This window comes from Pipistrellus kuhlii, unplaced genomic scaffold (assembly GCF_014108245.1).
Source record: "Pipistrellus kuhlii isolate mPipKuh1 unplaced genomic scaffold, mPipKuh1.p scaffold_m20_p_74, whole genome shotgun sequence".
In the NCBI taxonomy this organism is placed as follows: Eukaryota; Metazoa; Chordata; class Mammalia; order Chiroptera; family Vespertilionidae; genus Pipistrellus; species Pipistrellus kuhlii.
The window spans coordinates 4,266-22,452 of NW_023425578.1; the positions used below are offsets into that span (position 1 = coordinate 4,266).

Sequence of the window (18,187 nt, forward strand, 5' to 3'; positions counted from 1 at the left end):
ATGGGGTCCCTCCAGGGACTGCCCAGCCCCTCCCTGGGCCGTGGGGCTGCAGCTCAGCTCACACCCAGACTGAGGGGCATGGAGGTGGGCTCCCCCTTTGTGGGTCCCTGGGAGGAAGCACCTGCTGAGACCACACGGAGACTATTGCTCAGGGGGCGCTGCCAGGCCTGAGAGGACACAGCTGCTGAGTCCCCTGCAGGAGCACAGGGCTCCCCTCTGAGGGAATGGTCCTCCCTCAGCTGCACTGTGAGGCCCACAGCGCGGTCCCCCAGGGCCCCCTGCTGGCCACAGGCCCCACAACTTCAGGTCTCTCTGCTCATAGGTGTGTGGGCTCCTTCCAGCTGCTGTTTGTTCCCCTGAGACACTGCGGGGGGAATGCAGTGCTCAGTCCCAGGGCCCTATGAAGTGAAAGGTCAAAGTGCACGTAGGGAACGTGACGACTGGGGGTCACTCTCCATGAAGCTGCTGCAAAGCTGATGCGCAGTGAGCTCCTCCCCCAGCAGCACAGGGAAGGGGCCGGGGGCCGGGGTGCAGGGCTCAGGGGGCCGCTCACTCCGTTAGCAGCCGGTCTTATGGGTTGAGGGGCGTCTGTCCCCTCTGGTCCCTGCAGCCACACGATCCTCAGGCGCGGGGCCATAAGCCTCAGGAGGCACAGGGCAGGGTAAGCCCCAGGCTCCTGTGTCTGCGCTGACACCACAGCCTGTGTCCATGACCAGGGGAACACGCACATGTCACATGGGATGGGTCAGGAGTCACACAGGGTCACACACGTGACAGGAATGCGTGGGGAGCATTTCTGTCTGGGGACCCTCTGTGGGTGCAGACACAGGGTGTGAGATGACAGGAAACACACGCTGGTCCAAACCCTGGCCCGGGCACAGGCTCCTGAGACCCTTGTCACTCCCTGGGGGGCAGGCGGGCCTGTGGCCGATGAGGGGGCGCTGGGCGGGCTCCTGGGTGAGGAGGGGCCACGGGAGAGGCCAGAGGATGAGAAACTGGGGAGCCCCTCACCTGCACCCCATTCCATTAAAGGGGAGAGGGCTCAGGTGCAGTTAGCTAATGAATATGGCACCTTAATGGAGATCACGGGCGTTTTCCTGGGAACCTTTGACCACAGCCCAGACTTGGGTCAATCCTGGAACCTCCTGCCTGTGATTGGCCCCTGATGTGCAGGAATCACGGGGACTGGCCCTTTAACGGCGGGTCTGACCCCATCTCTGGGCAGATGGGTGAGCACTGAGTGCTGTTGGGGGACATCAGCTGGAGTCAGAGAACTGCTGTAGGAGAGCCACTCCGCACACATTGGGGCCCCGAAGGGCCAGGAGGGGAGAGCTGGGGGGGAGGAGCAGAGCAGACAAACAAGGGGAAAGAAGGGACTTTTATTGACAAATATTCACTCAGCCCAGCCAGCCCGGGTCAGGGTGGGGCGGTGGCCTGTTTGCCAGGAGGTCACAGTGGGTCCTGGTCGGGGCCATGGCCGGGCTGCATTCTCCATCCCCAGGAGGAGGCGCTCAGGGGCAGCTGGTCCACGATTCTCCTCATCGGTGTTCATATTCCCTCTCCTTCTCCCTTCCTCTCTGAGATCAATGAAAATATGCTTTAATTTTTTTTTTAAATAAAAGCCTCCACTCAGTGTCATCAGCTCTAACTGTGCTCATGACAGCATGCCGTGTGCTGAGGTGAGAATTACACCCTCACGCACAGTGAGAACACAGTCCGTTCTCAGCAGCTGTCAGTCCTTCAGGGCAGTGAGGATGTCATTGCTGATCTCAGTGGCATGCTCAGGAGCCATGACGGACCAGGAGCATTCTGGGATATGGCTTCAGTCAGCCTAGACTCCAATGAGGATAAAATGAGCCAATAATAATAATAATGTTCCCTCTTGGTAGAATTCCCGGACACGGGGTGGAAGGCGGGGCTCCCTGACCTCCCGGTGCTCCTGGGAGGCCTGTGCTGCAGCTCCACCGAGTGCGACCTCCCTCCTCCCGGGACACAGGTCCCTGCAGAGGAGCCACCGACAGAGGCCCCAGACGCTCCTCGCTGAAGGAGGCTCAGAGCCACCACCTCGGGGCCAGGGTTTTGGTCTCACTTCCTCGGCCTCTGAGACACTGTGGGTAACGGTAGCTGCTCCCACTGCCAACATCGCTAGCACAGTAATAGTCAGCCTCATCCTCAGGCTGCAGCCCCGAGATGGTCAGGAGCCCCGCATTGGCCGAGGCGTCTGGAGATCCAGAGAAGCGGCTGGGGACCCCGGAGCCCTGGTCCGTAACCAAGTCTGACATATAGAACAGGAGATACCTGGGTGGGCTCCCTGGCTTCTGCTGGTACCAGGATATACCATAATTGTCTACATCGAACCCGCTGCTCAGCGTGCAGGTTAGTGTGGCTGTGGCTCCCGGAGATGCAGAGAGGGAGGGCGGCTGGGTCAGCACAGGCTGGGAGAGGGACCCTGCAGACACAGACACTAGTCAGTGAGGGGCAGGGACCAGGGGCAGGTTCCCAGGAGACCAAGCAGGAAGGGAAGGAGCCTGGGCCCAGGCCTGGCCCTACCTGAGCAGTGAGAGAGGAGTGCCAGGAGCAGAGGAGTCCAGGCCATGGTGCTCACAGCCCTGAGCCCACAGTGGGGCTGGGCTGCCCAGGCCTCCTTTTCTCCCCCGCCCTCTGCCAGAGGAGGGGCTGCCATGCAAATGGGGGTCCCTCCAGGGACTGCCCAGCCCCTCCCTGGGCCCTGGGGCTGCAGCTCAGGTCACACCCCAGACTGAGGGGCATGGAGGTGGGCTCCCCCCTTGGGGGGCCCTGGGAGGAAGCACCTGCTGAGACCACACAGAGCCTATTGCTCAGGGGGCGCTGCCAGCACAGACACAGCTGCTCTCCTATCTGGGCACACAGGACCCAGCCCCCAGGCCCAGGGTCCTGGGAGTGGAAAGTCCTCAATGAGCAGCTGTGTGGGGCCACAGGGCGATCCCACAGAGCCCCCTGCTGGCCACAGGACACACTACATCTCCCTGGTCCAAAGACCTGAGGCCCAACTGTTGTCTGCTGCTCCCCATGTCCCTGTCCCTGTTCCCACATCCTGGTCTGATGGCACAGACACTGGCGCTCACTGCAGCGTCTAATCCTGGCCCAGCCTTGGGAGGTGCCAGCATGGACGTCACTGAGAGCTGATGGTCTGGGGACAGTTGGGAATGCTGCCTCCCACGTTTATGAAGACTGAGCTGTGACCCAGCCCTCAGGGGAGAGATCAGGGTGCTGAGGGTACTCAGGGGGCTGGGGGCGGAGAAGGGACATGAGCTTGGGACACAGCCTGGGCCTCAATCCCATTCAGAGATGAAGGGGCTCCTGAAAGGCATGGCTCCTCCCTCTGATGAAGGGGGTGTTTGCTGGCAATGCAGTGTCCTCTGGGCGGGGTCCTTTGGGATGCGGTGGGCGTGGCTACAGGTGGGCGAGGCTTTGAGGAGAGCAATCCCTTCCTGGTCCCCATTCAATGGCAACACACAGAGCTGAGGACATTGAGTGCCTGTGTGGGTGGGACAGGGGCAGATCCATGGATGGGAAAGCCACACAGGAAACCATCCATGCCTGTTTGGGGGCATTTTGTGTGATCATCAGCCTGGCCCTTTAAGAACATGGGATGGGTTAGACCTGAGCCCCAGCCTTCCTGCCCAGGCCTCTGGAGAAAACGCTGGGGAAGCCCCGGATGGCCTTCCTTCTGGTTCCAGGATGGACCCGCTTCAGAGCAGGGCCTGCACCCACCACAGTGTCCCACAGGCCCTCCTGCCCGAGGCTGCAGGGGCCGCCCTGACCTTGGGGTGAGGACAGTGACCTTCTCTCCTGCAGGGACTCAGCTGAGCTCCTTCAGTCTGTGCTGCCCCTGGGGAAGCTGCCAGCACCTGCGACCTCCCCCTGACCCGGGGGTGCGGTTGGGAGGACAGAGAGGAGATAAGCTCCCAGCCCCCTTTTCTTGTGCTCCCTGAACGAACGCTCTGAGTTGTGATGATGACAATGATGAAGATTCAACGTGGAGACAGCTCCTCTCTGAGAGACTGGGAGCCCAGGAGGGGCCTCACCCCGGGGCTGTGCTGGGAGGAGGCGGGGCCGGGCTGGGCTGGTCAGTGATGCTCAGCCTGGTCCTCCAGTGTGACCAGGGCCTCTGCTGTGGCTGATTGGAGCCCAAATGGAACCAACGCTCCTTTCTGTTTATAATATGTTTTTATTGATGTCAGAGAGGAAGGAAGAGGCAGAGGGAGAGAAGCATCAATGATGAGAGAGGATCATCGACCGGCTGACTGTGCAAGTCCCCCACTGGTTATCAATCCTGCAAACCTGGGCCTGAACCTTGACCTGAACTACAACCCTGACCTCCTCATTCATAGGTCGATGCTCAATCACTGTGCCAACCCGGCCGGGCTGAGCACCCCATGTCCTGAGGGTGTGGCTGTGTCACTGGGTGCAGAGGGCTGGTGAGATGTCACCTGAGCTGAGGGATCCAAATGCCGCCTTCCAGCCAGTGCTGCTGCCTCGGCCAGGGCAGAGGCCTGGCTGTGTGTCCTGGGCCCTGGTTCCTGGAGGAGAGGAGGAGAAGGAGGTAGAGGAGGAGGAGGAGGAGGAGGAGACGAGACACATGCAGAGACCCGTGTGCACAGCAGGGTCCTAATGGATCTGATTCCACCTCCTCACCTGTCTCCATGGGAACCGTTATCCCTGAGGAATGTCACTGTGAGAACGGGAGCATGGCAAACAGGACCTGAGCCGCACATCCATGGGAACGCTGCCCTGACGTCACAGCTGGGACACTGTCAGGACCACAGGTCCAAGCAGAACCGGTGCCAGATGGACACCGACCAGCACAGTCAGGGCTGAGCCAGAACCTGCAGAGCTGCCAGCTGGGGCCCAGGTCAGGCCAGGGAGCAGAGAGGAGGTTTTTGTCTCACTTCCCTGTGGGTCTGCACCACTGTGTGAGTCTTAGAACTATGGCCATCCCATGTGCTACAGTAATAGTCAGCCTCGTCCTCAGGCTGCAGCCCCGAGATGGTCAGGAGCCCCGCATTGGCCGAGGCGTCTTTGGATCCAGAGAAGCGGCTGGGGACCCCGGAGCCCTGGTGCTTATCTGAGTCTGAGTGGTAGTAGAGGAGGTACCGGGGCGGGCTCCCAGGCCCCTGAACATGCCAGTTAACCCAGATTTCACCAATATAGGAGCCACCGGTCAGGGTGCAGGTGACTGTGACTGTGGCTCCTGGAGATGCAGAGAGGGAAGGCGGCTGGGTGACCACAGGCTGGGAGAGGGACCCTGCAGACACAGACACTTGTCAGTGAGGGGCAGGGACCAGGGGCAGGTTCCCAGGAGACCCAGCAGGAAGGGAAGGAGCCTGGGCCCAGGCCTGGCCCTACCTGTGCAGTGAGAGAGGAGCGCCAGGAGCAGAGGAGTCCAGGCCATGGTGCTCACAGCCCTGAGCCCACAGTGGGGCTGGGCTGCCCAGGCCTCCTTTTCTCCCCCGCCCTCTGCCAGAGGAGGGGCTGCCATGCAAATGGGGTCCCTCCAGGGACTGCCCAGCCCCTCCCTGGGCCCTGGGGCTGCAGCTCAGCTCACACCCCAGACTGAGGGGCATGGAAGTCGCCTCCCTCCTTGGGGGGCCCTGGGAGGAAGCACCTGCTGAGACCACACACAGGTACCTGCTCAGGGGGCGCTGCCAGGCCCCCAAGGACAGCAGGGAGCCCACAGTTCAGGCCCCTGTGTGGGAAGGTCTCAGGGAACAGCTGTGTGTTGATCACCTGCAGTCTCACAGCGCCCCCTGCTGGCGGGAGGACACACCCTCCCCTGCCCCAAAGCCCTGAGAGCCCAGCTGGCTGAGGGCTCCCAGGTCTCTGTCCCTCCTCCCACCCCCAGGGTCTGAGCCCAGACACCGCGGTCTGATCCTCTGTTGATCGCAGGAGCAGGGCGCTCTCAGGTGAGCGTCTGTGTGAGGGGCTCACACACTCACCAGCGACACAGGAACGGGGTTTCTCTCCCAGGGAAGATGCTGCCCAAGAAACACACAGGGAGCCTCTGTGCAGGCCACAGGGGAGGGCGCTGCTCAGGGGGAGGAGCTCCTGGGGCTGAGCAGGTCCCTGAGGGAGAGAGGAATGTTCCAGAAATGCCCTCAGGGTTGCATTCAGAGGAGGACCATGCAGCAAACATTTCACACCTTGGGAGGCAGTGGTTCTCAACCTTCCTAATGCCCCGGCCCTTTAATAAGCTCCTCATGTGGGTGGACCCCAACCATAACCTTATTGGCTCCTTCACAGCTGTCATTGTGTGCTGTTGTGCGCTGTGAGGTAGATGTCTGAGATGCAGGGTGTCTTAGGCGACCCCTGTGAAAGGGTCATGGGACCCCAACGTGGTCTCACCCGCAGGCTGAGAACCGCTGACGTGAGGCATTTAAGGTTTCCATGGAGATCTGACCGGACCCAGTGATTCCCTGAAAAGTCAAACACAGTGTGGGGGCCTCCCAGGTCACAGCAGAGTTTGTAGCCTGTGGGTTTATTTTCAATTTTAGGAATCGCCTTTGTATGCCGACATCTGTACGTCCCGCTGTCTGTGTGCCATGGTGTCCGTACGGCCTGTGAGGGGCTGATATTGTTACCCACGCCCTGCCTGAGGGGCTCTGACCAGGCACAGCCAGATGCGGGGCCGGGGTCTGCCCTCCCCGTCCTGGCCGCCCAGGCAGCCGCCCCCTGAGGCCCAGGACGGTCTGCTCAGGCTGAGACACACACACGTGTGCTGCTGCCACGGGCGGCCTGGCAGGCAGGTGCACAGGGGGAGACAGAGTTTGCAGACACCGTCCCCTGGGTGGGGAGGGGGGCCTCAGACCCCGGTTTCCGGCCGCCCCCCAAAGGCACAGCCACCTGATCAGAGGATGGCGCTGCCCGTGACCCACTGCAGCGGCTCAGCGGGTTTTTGTCTCACTTCCCCACAGGCCTGGGGCACTGTGTGAGCACCAGGATTGTCATCATAGGACTGACAGTGATAAAGGGCCTCGTCCTCAGCCTGCAGCCCCGTGATGGTCAGGGTGGCTGAGTTGCCAGACCTGGAGCCAGAGAATCGATGTAGGGACCGAGGGTCTCTTTGACGATTATAATAGATGAGTTTGGGGGCCTTTCCTGGGAGCTGCTGGTACCAGTGCACATAGTTATTATTCCCAATGTTGGAGCTGGTTCCAGTGCAGGAGATGGTGACCCTCTGGCCCGGGGACCCCGACACTGAGGCCGGCTGAGCCAGCACAGACTGGGCCCAGGACCCTGGAAGAGGGGGAGACACAGAGAGGGTGAGTCTGGATCTGGAGACAAGAGCAGGAAGCAGGGCCCATGTGTCTTCCCAAGGCCCCTTCCCCTGTCCCCTATCCAGTCACCTGTGCAGTGAGCCAGGAGGGTGAGGAGGAGAGGGGCCCAGGCCATGGTGGAGGTCATCCCTGAGTCCTGCCTCCTGTGCCCACAGCTGAAGCAGAGCTCCCCACCTCTCTCCCTGCCCCTCTTCATAGTCTGCGGGAGGGAGGGCCTTTTACGCAAATGAGACCCCATCTATTTGATCCTCCCTGGGCCCTGGGGCAGGGCCCTCTTATGGGATGGCCATGTGTGTGGGAGGGGGTTGGGCAGGTGGGGACCAGGTTTGGGGAGTCACAGCTGACAGCCCTGAGCAGCTGGTCCTGCACTTTGTCAGGAGGCTGGTCCAGCTCTGATCACCCCAGAGACTCAGCAAGAAACCCCAAGCGCCCTCTAGTGTCCCGGCCAGGACACAGCAATGAGTGACATGGGGACCAGAACCCAGGAGAGACCACCTCTGCCTTCCCACTGCTCTGCCTACTGCCCCTGCCCCAGGGCCAGGCCAGGGGTCCCTCCCATGGCCTCCCCATCATCTCAGGGCATCTTCATCTGGTTAACTGGTTTGGCTCAGTGAATATAGCGTCGGCCTGCATACCGAAGGGTCCCAGGTTTGATTCCGGTTAAGGGCATGCACCTTAGTTTCGGGCACATCTCCAATGGGAGGCATGCAGGCGGCAGCTGATTGATGTTTCTAATTCTCTACCCCTCTCCTTCTTCTCTGTAAAAATTCAATAAAATATATATATTTTAAAAACTTTACACATTAGACAACACTCACCCAACTTAAAATGCATATATGTCATTATATGTAAAGTCACAATAAGGCTGATTTAAACATTCTAGGAGGAGGCACGTTGATGAAAATTGCGGGTTCAGGTATTGGTGGAAAAGCACTGGAAACGCAGTGCCTTCTGCTCTGGGTGAAAGGTGGGAACAGACGTTTTTCTAACATCACTTCCCATTGCAGGCGGAGGTGGAGCTGTTCGCTGTTGGTCCTGCCGGTTGGCAATCCCCAGTCGCTGCCCAGGGAACCCCGAGGACTTTCTAGGAGCTTCCCTCTGTGCCAGGAGAAGCAGCACCGGCCACAGACCCTGAAGTGCGCCTTGTAACCAGCAGACCCGCAGCTGCAGGTCCCGGGGTGACCAGCCTGGGGGCACAGTGAGCAGCAGACACCCCAGATTCCGATGGTCACAGCACACGGTCCCTCAGCCTCTGGGCCACCAATTCAGGCCATTTAGCTGACAACCACTGGAGGCTGCAGGTGAATAAATCAGTGCCATCACCTGGACTCACAGCTGCCACAGCTCCAGGCACAGACTGCTGGCCGCTCTCCGTCTAGGGAGTTAAGAAAGCAGCCATAGACGTCCACGTGCTGGTGCTTCTGTGGACAGAGGATTCAGATTCAGTCCTATCATTTTATTTTATTTTGAAGGGAGATGTAATTGACATTATATCGGTGTCAGGCGTACACCGTGATGACTCTGTGTCAGTGTCCGTGCAAAGCCGGCTCCAGAATAATGCTCCTGACCTATGCGGTCACCCTGGCTGCAAGCTCGGCTGGTTCTGAGCTGAGGACACTGAGGTCCAGTCCCTCAGCTGCTTCCACAGACACAATAGGACAGCGCCCCCTGCCGGTCCCCATGCCGCCCGTCCTCCCAGAGCCAGGCACTCACAGCCAGAGTTTCTGCTCCTGGACCCCCTCCTCCCACTTGGACCTTCCCCTTCCTCATCACCATGGCAACCCCGAAACCGTTATAGTTTGATCGCTGTGAATGGCCAATTTTTGTGCTTAAAATCACACACAAATCTACACCACAGGTCTCAGGCTGAGCCCAGCAGGCAGCTGCTGGAGGGCTCACCCCGCACAGAGCAGAGGGGTTTTTGTCTCACTTCCCCACAGGCCTGCAGCACTGTGGGAGCACTCAGACTATCGTCCCATGCTGAGCAGTAATAATCGGCCTCATCCTCAGCCTGCAGCCCCGTGATGGTCAGGGTGCCTGAGCTGCCTGACTTGGAGCCAGAGAATCGGTCCGGAATGTCTGAGGGTCTGCTATTAGTATAATAGATGACGGTTCTGGGGGTCTTCCCTGGGAGCTGCTGGTACCAGTTCACACTATTAGCCCCAATGTTGGTGCTGCTTCCAGTGCAGGAGATGGTGACCGTCTGGCCCAGGGACCCCGACACTGAGGCCGGCTGAGCCAGCACAGACTGGGCCCAGGATCCTGGAAGAGGGGGAGACACACAGAGGGTGAGTCTGGGTCCGGGGACAAGAGGAGGAAGCAGGGCCCATGTGTCTTCCCAAGGCCCCTTCCCCTGTCCCCTATCCAGTCACCTGTGCAGTGAGCCAGGAGTGTGAGGAGGAGAGGGGCCCAGGCCATGGTGGAGGTCATCCCTGAGTCCTGCCTCCTGTGCCCACAGCTGAAGCAGAGCTCCCCACCTCTCTCCCTGCCCCTCTTCATAGTCTGCGGGAGGGAGGGCCCACTCATGCAAATGAGACCCCATCTATTTGCTCTTTCCTAGGCGCTGGGTTCGGTCCCTATGCCTGAGGATAGCCGTGGGTATGGGCGGGGGAGGGGCTGTGTGGGGCCCAGGTTTGGGGAGTCACAGCTGACAGCCCTGAGCAGCGAGTCCTGCACTTTGTCAGGGGGCTGGTCCAGCTCTGATCACCCAGATCCCTCAGCAGCAACCCCCCATGTATAGCGCCCTCTCTTGTCCAAGCCCAGACACAGCATAGAGTGCCATGGGGACCAGAACCCACCTCTGCCTTCCCACTGCTCTGCCCACTGCCTCTGCCTATGGCCAGGCCAGGGGACCCCTCCCATGGCCTCCCCATCACCTCCGGGCATCTCCAGGCACCACTCAGCCACGTTCAAATGCATGTTGGCCTGGCCACCTAAGTTCCAGTGTCAGGGTTTGATTCTCTGTCAGGGCACATGCCCAGGTCCTGGCTCCGTCCCCCACAAGAAGGATGTGCAGAGGAGGGGCACACAGGAGGCAGCCGATCCATGATTCTCTCTTATTATTGATGTTTCTCTCTCTACCTGTACCTTCAGTCTGAAATACATTTTTAAATGCATGTGTGTTATTATATGTAAACGTCACAATAAAGCTCATTTAAAAATTCTAGGAGGGCCGAATCCGGTGTGGCTCAGTGGTAGAGCATCGGTCTGCTGACTGAAAGGTCCCAGGTTCCATTCCGGTCAAGGGCACGTACGTTGGTTGCGGGCACATCCCAGGTAGGGGGAGTGCAAGAGGCAGCTGGTTGATGTTTCTTTCTCATCGACATTTCTAGCTCTCAATCTCTCTACCTTCCTCCTCTCTGTAAAATATCAATAAAATATATTTTAAAAAAACAAACCACAAATGTTCTGTAAAAAAGTTATAGGAGGAGGCACGTTGATGAACATTGCGGGTCCAGGTGTTGGTGGAAAAGCATTGGGAACGCAGTGCCTTCTGCTCTGGATGGAAGGTGGGAACAGATGTTTTTCTAACATCTTCCCATTTCAGTGGGAGGAGGGAGCTGTCCGCTGTGCTCTGGTCCTGCCGGTTGGCAATTCCAATTGATGCCCAGGGAACCCCCCCGAGGACCTGTTAGGAGCTTCCATCCGTCCCAGGAGCAGCAGCACCAGCCACAGACCCATGGTCACAGCACACGAGTCTCTCAGCCTCTGGGCCACCAATTCAGGCCATTGTCGCTGACAACCACCGGAGGCTGCAGGTGAATGAATCAGTGCCGTCACCTGGACTCACAGCTGCCACAGCTCCAGGCACAGACTGCTGGCCGTTCTCCGTCTAGGGGAGGGGTGTCGAACTCAATCAGAGAAGGGGCCAAAATCTAAAATCCAGCCTAAATCGCGGGCCGAATGGTTTACTGAACCGTCATAAACTGTCATTGTGATGGAAACGCAGCGGAGTGCAGTGATGACAGCGCGGTGCGGGCCACATTGCAAGGCCTGGCGGGTCGGATTTGGCCCGCGGGCCTTGTGGTTGACACATGTGGTCTAGGGCGTTAAGAAAGCTGCCATAGACGTCCAGGTGCTGGTGCTTCTGTGGACAGAAGATTCAGATTCATTCTTATCATTTTATTTTATTTTTTAATGCAGATGTAATTGACATTATATCAGTGTCAGGTGTACACCGTGAGGACTCTGTGTGGGTGTCCGTGCAAAGCCGGCTCCAGAATAATGCTCCTGACCTCTGCCATCACACGTGGCTGCAAGCTCGGCTGGTTCTGAGCTGAGGACACTGAGGTCCAGTCTCTCAGCTGCTTCCACAGACACAATAGGACAGCGCCCCCTGTCGGTCCCCATGCTGCCCATCTTCCCAGAGTCAGGCACTCACAGCCAGGAGTTTCTGCTCCTGGACACCCTCCTCCCACTAGGACCACTCCCTTCCTCACCACCATGGCAACCGCCAAACCGTTATACTTTGATCGCCGTGAATGGCCAATTCTTGTCCTTAAAATCACACGCAAATCTCCACCAGCCGTGCTGGGTAAAGGGGAGGAAATCAGAATGGGGAGGGAACAGGGCCAGTGGCCCTTCCAGCACAGCCTCAGTGCTGAGCCCCAGGCAGGGGCGGGGCCCAGACCAGCTGTCACTCATCTCAGCCTCACAGGACCAGGGAGTCCAGCCCAGGGGGAGGGACCTGGGCCCCTCGGGTGGGTGGGGAGAGGCCTTCCCTCCCTTCAGCCCCTGAGCCTGGGAGAGCTGCTCAGAGTGACACTGAGGCCTGAGGGGAGGGAGGACCGCTCTCCCCCAGGCAGGGTCCCCGGATGAACCTGGCCCCAGGGCCTCAGCGAGGGAACTGGCAGGAACTACAGGTCTCAGGCTGAGCCCAGCAGGCAGCTGCTGGAGGGCTCACCCGGCCCAGAGCAGAGGGGTTTTTGTCTCACTTCCCCACAGGCCTGCAGCATTGTGGGACCATTGGTACTATCATAGGACTCACAGTAATAGTCGGCCTCGTCCTCAGCCTGCAGCCCCGAGATGGTCAGGGTGGCTGAGCTGCCAGACTTGGAGCCAGAGAATCGGTTCGGGACCCCTGAGGGTCGGTTGCTATCCTCATAGATGAGGAGTTTGGGGGCCTTTCCTGGGAGCTGCTGGTACCAGGACACATAGTTATTATTCCCAATGTTGGAGCTGCTTCCAATGCAGGTGATGGTGATCGTCTGTCCCGGGGACCCCGACACTGAGGCCGGCTGAGCCAGCACAGACTGGGCCCAGGATCCTGGAAGAGGGGGAGACACACAGAGGGTGAGTCTGGGTCTGGAGACAAGAGCAGGAAGCAGGGCCCATGTGTCTTCCCAAGGCCCCTTCCCCTGTCCCCTATCCAGTCACCTGTGCAGTGAGCCAGGAGGGTGAGGAGGAGAGGGGCACAGGCCATGGTGGAGGTCATCCCTGAGTCCTGCCTCCTGTGCCCACAGCTGAAGCAGAGCTCCCCACCTCTCTCCCTGCCCCTCTTAATAGTCTGCGGGAGGGAGGGCCCACTCATGCAAATGAGACCCCATCTATTTGATCCTCCCTGGGCCCTGGGTGTGGTCCCTGTGTCTGAGGATGGCAGGGTGAGGGCAGGGGTAGGCTGGGTGGGGCCAAGGGGGTGGCAAGGTCACAGCTGTGAGCCCTGAGCACAGGGCACCAGGCAGGGCCAGGGAACAGGCTGCAGCTGTGATGAGCCCAGCCCTTCAGCAGCTGTCCCTGCGCGCCTCCTGGTGGCCAGGCCTGGACGCACCACTGTGTCCCCTGCTGACTAAGGCCCAGGAGGGACAGGTCCTGCCTCCCCCTGCTCTGGGCACTGACCCCCTGGCTCAGGGCATCCAGGTGCCCCCTGAGGTTGCCTCCCCGTTTCTTCAGGACTCTCTCTGCTCCACTCCGCCTCCTCCTGGGCCTGAGGCCCCCCAGCCCCTCCCAGCTGAGGGCCTGGTCAGCGGGCACAGGGCTGGGCAGGAGCCTCGGGCCAGGAGCCGGGAGGGAGGGGTCCCTGCTCTGACCTCTGGGCGCGGAGGCCCTGCTCCGGGGACGGGCCGCCTGCTGGGAGGGGCCTGGGCTCTGGGAACAGGTCACACCGCTGTTTCCTTAGTTCACGTCAGACACAGCCATCGCCCGGGCCCTGGTCTGTGGCCCACGGATGACAGGCCGCCGTTCAGGGACGTGGGGACCAGTGGGTGTTGGTGCTGGTTCTGTGCTTCTGAGACGCAGAGACATGGGAGCGAACGGGGAAGGTGACCCATTAGAACCAGAAGGTTCTTCCCCGGGGAGTTTGCACCTGGACGTTATGTTAACTGGGTCAGATTGTGAATCAGACTCTGAGGAGGGCGAGGTTTTTGTCCCACTTCCCCATCTGAGTGTGTCACTGTGAGAAGCACCACTGTGCCAGGTCTTACAGTAATAGTCAGCCTCGTCCTCAGGCTGCAGCCCCGAGATGGTCAGGAGCCCCGCATTGGACGAGGCGTCTTTGGACCCAGAGAAGCGGCTGGGGACCCCGGAGCCCTGGTGCTTACTGGAGTCTGTGTGGTAGTACAGGAGGTACCGGGGAGGGCTCCCTGGCTTCTGCTGGTACCACCATACAGCATAGCTGCCAACATTGAAGCCGCTGCTCAGGGTGCAGGTGAGTCTGACTGTGGCTCCCGGAGATGCAGAGAGGGAGGGCGGCTGGGTCAGCACAGGCTGGGAGAGGGACCCTGCAGACACAGACACTTGTCAGTGAGGGGCAGGGACCAGGGGCAGGTTCCCAGGAGACCGAGCAGGAAGGGAAGGAGCCTGGGCCCAGGCCTGGCCCTACCTGTGCAGAGAGAGAGGAGCGCCAGGAGCAGAGGAGTCCAGGCCATGGTGCTCACAGCCCTGAGCTCACAGTGGGGCTGGGCTGCCCAGGCCTCCTTTTCTCCCCTGCCCTCTGCCAGAGGAGGGGCTGCCATGCAAATGGGGGTCCCTCCAGGGACTGCCCAGCCCCTCCCTGGGCCCTGGGGCTGCAGCTCAGCTCACACCCCAGACTGAGGGGCAGGGAGGTGGGCTCAGCCCTTGGGGGGCCCTGGGAGGAAGCACCTGCTGAGACCACACAAAGGTCCCTGCTCAGGGGGCGCTGCCATCCAGAGTGGACTCAGCTGCTCAGTCCCCTCAGGGAGCACAGGGCCCAGCTGGAGGCCCAGGTATTCTGAGGGCACAGTCTTCACTGAGCAGCTCTGCAGGAATCCCAGGGCCGCCCAGCAGTGCCCCCTCCTGGTCAGGCAGAACTGTAACACGTGGGACAGCAGCTCTGCATTATAAACATTGAGCGAGAACCTCTAGTGAAAACAGATACAATATACTCTCCTTGGAAGATACAGAATTGGCTCTGAAAGAAGTAAAGTAATTGAAAGACCAAATATTAGTAGAAAAAAATACAAAATGTAACGGAACCATCCACTGAGGAGCATAAGATGCAGGCGTTTCACAGGGAACTCTGCCAAACCCTCCAAGATCAGATGGCTCCAATTTAATGGGCACAGATTTTTCAATAACATTTAACAGTAAGTAGCATGTCACAGTGTTTTTGTTTCCATATTGATGAACACAGCTTACACATAAGTTATACAAAATGAGGGAAAACGGACCAATAGCTTTAAATATTCCCACAAATGTTTAAAATGAAATATGAGCAGATGGCCCTGCACTATTATGACGTGTGATTTATCCCAATGATACAAGTTTTATTCATATTAACAAAATTTTAAATGTAACACAACATAATAACACATCAGTAAATGTGATCATACCGGGGGCCCCGTGCACGGAATTCCTGCACCAGGGGAGGGAGGGTCCCTCAGCCTTGCCTGTTCCCTCTCCCAGTCTGATGGGACCCATCGGGGGATATCTGACTGCCGGCTTAGGCACAATCACCTGCGCCAAAGTCAGACATCCCTCTTACAGTCTGGGATCCCAATCTCAGTCAGGCACCCATTACTCTATACCACTCGCCTCCTCACTGCTCCTTACTGCTTCTACACTGACGGGGAGGCTCCCGTCACTGCCCCGGAGCTCGCCAGCTGTGAGCCCAGCTTCTGGCTGAGCTGTGCTCCCCTTGTGGGAGTGCACTGACCACCAGGGGGCAGCTCCTGCCTTCAGAATCTGCCCCCTGTGGTCCCTGCTCATCATAGCAACCAGTCATTCCACCTTTTGGTGAATTTGCATATTAGCCTTTTATGATATACGATATATAGCTCACAGTATTAGATCAACAGACAAACTCATATTATCTCAATCGATATAGTGACAGAGCCTTTGAGGAAATCTAAAACATATTTCTAATAAAAACACACGGATGGAAACAGAGACGTTTACAATATGGAAACTTCACTCTCTCCACAGACAGAAGGCTTACTCCCACACCAGCATCTTAGCGAATGGGTGGGGTTAGCTAAGATGTTAAGACATAAGATGTTAACCCCACACCATCAGGAACCGGCTGTGTGACTGACACGAAACGATGAGTCAGCATGACTCTGCACGTTTAGAGGATGCAGGGGAGCAGGGGGAGACCAGTGGTTAGCCCTCAGCATGGATGGGGTGGACAGCAGTCACGCCCAAAGCCCCAGGCCTGAGCCAGCCCAGCCACGGGTCCCGGCCCAGCAGTGACGAGGGAGCCCCCGGGGGAGTGTGGTGGGCACAGGGAGAGCAGCCTGGCTCTCGGCCTCAGCCCCGCGATGGACAGGAAGCTCCTCCCAGACCGGAGCCCGAGGGTCCACCCCAAACCCCAGGGGCCCCTCCACAGAGGAGCTGTGGGCAGGGCTGCTCCTGGGCACTGGGGGGCCCCCTGGTGGACACTGTGCATGTGCTCCACTCAGACCCAGCTGGACCCCGGGGCCTGGGCTGCCCTGACCCAGCGTGGCCTCTGCCCAGGGCAGTCTGCCCGGCACCTGGAGTTTCTGCTCCATTTGAGAAATCAAGGCTGGAGGGGAGAGGGTGGGAGTGAAAGGATGGGGACAGGTTTTCTGAACCAAGTTCACTGAATGAGTCTCAGGCCCGGGTCCAGGCAGGCACAGGAAGCAGCTGGCTTGTCGGAGGAGTGGGGTCTGCTAGGGAAGCCCTGTGTCAAGAGGGACAGCAGGTTTTTGTCTCACTTCCCCACAGGCCTGCAGCACTGTGGGACCCTTAAGACTCTTGTCCCATGCTGAGCAGTAATAATCGGCCTCGTCCTCAGCCTGCAGCCCCGTGATGGTCAGGGTGGCTGAGCTGCCAGACCTGGAGCCAGAGAATCTGTCCGGGACCCCTGAGGGTCGGTTGCTATCACCATAGATGACACATTTGGGGGCCTTTCCTGGGAGCTGCTGGTACCAGGACACACTATAACCATCCCCAATGTTGGTGCTGGTTCCAGTGCAGGAGATGGTGACCCTCTGGCCTGGGGACCCCGACACTGAGGCCGGCTGAGTCAGCACAGACTGGGCCCAGGATCCTGGAAGAGGGGGAGACACAGAGAGCGTGAGTCTGGGTCCAGAGACAAGAGGAGGAAGCAGGGCCCATGTGTCTTCCCAAGGCCCCTTCCCCTGTCCCCCATCCAGTCACCTGTGCAGTGAGCCAGGAGGGTGAGGAGGAGAGGGGCCCAGGCCATGGTGGAGGTCATCCCTGAGTCCTGCCTCCTGTGCCCACAGCTGAAGCAGAGCTCCCCACATCTCTCCCTGCCTGTCTTCATAGTCTGCAGGAGGGAGGGCCCTTTTATGCAAATGAGACCCCTTCTATTTGATCCTCCCTGGGCCCTGGGGCAGGTATCTATGGCTGAGGAGGGCCCTGGGTGAGTTCAGGGTGGGGCTGTGTGGGGCTAGTAGCTAAGGGACCACAGCTGTGAGCCCTGAGCAGGGGACCAGGTGCTGCCAGGAGGTTGGCCCCAGGTCAAACCCCACAGATCCCTCAGGAGTGAGCCCAGAGCGCCCTCTAGTGTCCAGGCCCAGACACACCATTGAGTGACATGGGGACTAGAACCCAGGAGAGACCACCTCTGCCTTTCCACTGCTCTGCCCACTGCCCCTGCCCTAGCGCCAGGCCAGGGGTCCCATTTTGTGACCTCCCCATCACCTTGGGGCATCTCCAGTCTGTACTCAGCGTCCTCAGGGGGAGGCTGACTCAGCTGCTTGGGCTGGTCAGGGGTCAGGACTGAGCTGGGGTCTCTGACATAAACTCTAGAGCAGAGTCAGGTCCAGAGCAGGGACCAGCCCCATGGAGGCGTGTCCCCTTCTGTGCAGGACACGGGGTCTTTCCTCTCTGGGGGCTGGGGGCCTCCTTCCCCTGGATCCCAGGGGCCCCTCCCTGGGGCTGGGCAGGTGGTGGGGAGGGGCCCCGTGTGCTCTCCTAGTCCGTGGTCATGGTAACTTCCGTTTTCTGTCAATATTTCCCCCCTGACACCATCGTTCTCCAGAACCGTGGGCTGAGGTCACTCCTAGGAGTCTGTTCTCAACACAGATGTTGGCATTTATCTGAGAGGAAAAGGGAAAAACAGAGCAGAAAATTCTAGGCAGAATTTTCACATTTCTGTGCTAGGGTTTTATTTTAACATTTTACACATTAGTCACCACTCACCCAACTTAAAACGCATGTATGTTATCCTATGTAAAAGCCACCATGAGGCTGATTTAAACATTCTAGGAGGAGGCACATTGATGAACACTGTGGGTCCAGGTGTTGGTGGAAAAGCATTGGGAACGCAGTGCCCTCTGCTCTGGGTGAAAGGCGGGAACAGACGTTTTTCTAACATCACTTCCCATTGCAGGCGGAGGTGGGAGCTGTCCGCTGTGCTCTGGTCCTGCCGGTTGGCAATCCCCAGTCGCTGCCCAGGGAACCCCCTGCCACCCCCATGAGGAGTTTCT

General features: G+C 59.1%; 5 gene segments (V, D, J or C); all 5 read right to left on the reverse strand.

Moving 5' to 3' along the window:
- Positions 1–2,036: 2,036 nt before the first annotated feature.
- Positions 2,037–5,496, reverse strand: LOC118710444. The segment is given in 2 exon segments: positions 2,037–2,449; positions 5,389–5,496. Coding segments are annotated over 2 exon segments (444 nt in total).
- A 1,390-nt stretch (positions 5,497–6,886) lies between these two features.
- Positions 6,887–9,814, reverse strand: LOC118710446. The segment is given in 3 exon segments: positions 6,887–7,064; positions 9,368–9,578; positions 9,689–9,814. Coding segments are annotated over 3 exon segments (447 nt in total).
- Positions 9,815–12,200: 2,386 nt separating this feature from the next.
- Positions 12,201–12,820, reverse strand: LOC118710454. The segment is given in 2 exon segments: positions 12,201–12,582; positions 12,693–12,820. Coding segments are annotated over 2 exon segments (425 nt in total).
- Positions 12,821–13,427: 607 nt separating this feature from the next.
- Positions 13,428–14,215, reverse strand: LOC118710447. The segment is given in 2 exon segments: positions 13,428–14,032; positions 14,134–14,215. Coding segments are annotated over 2 exon segments (651 nt in total).
- Positions 14,216–16,387: 2,172 nt separating this feature from the next.
- On the reverse strand, positions 16,388–17,029 carry LOC118710455. The segment is given in 2 exon segments: positions 16,388–16,782; positions 16,893–17,029. Coding segments are annotated over 2 exon segments (507 nt in total).
- Positions 17,030–18,187: the final 1,158 nt, after the last annotated feature.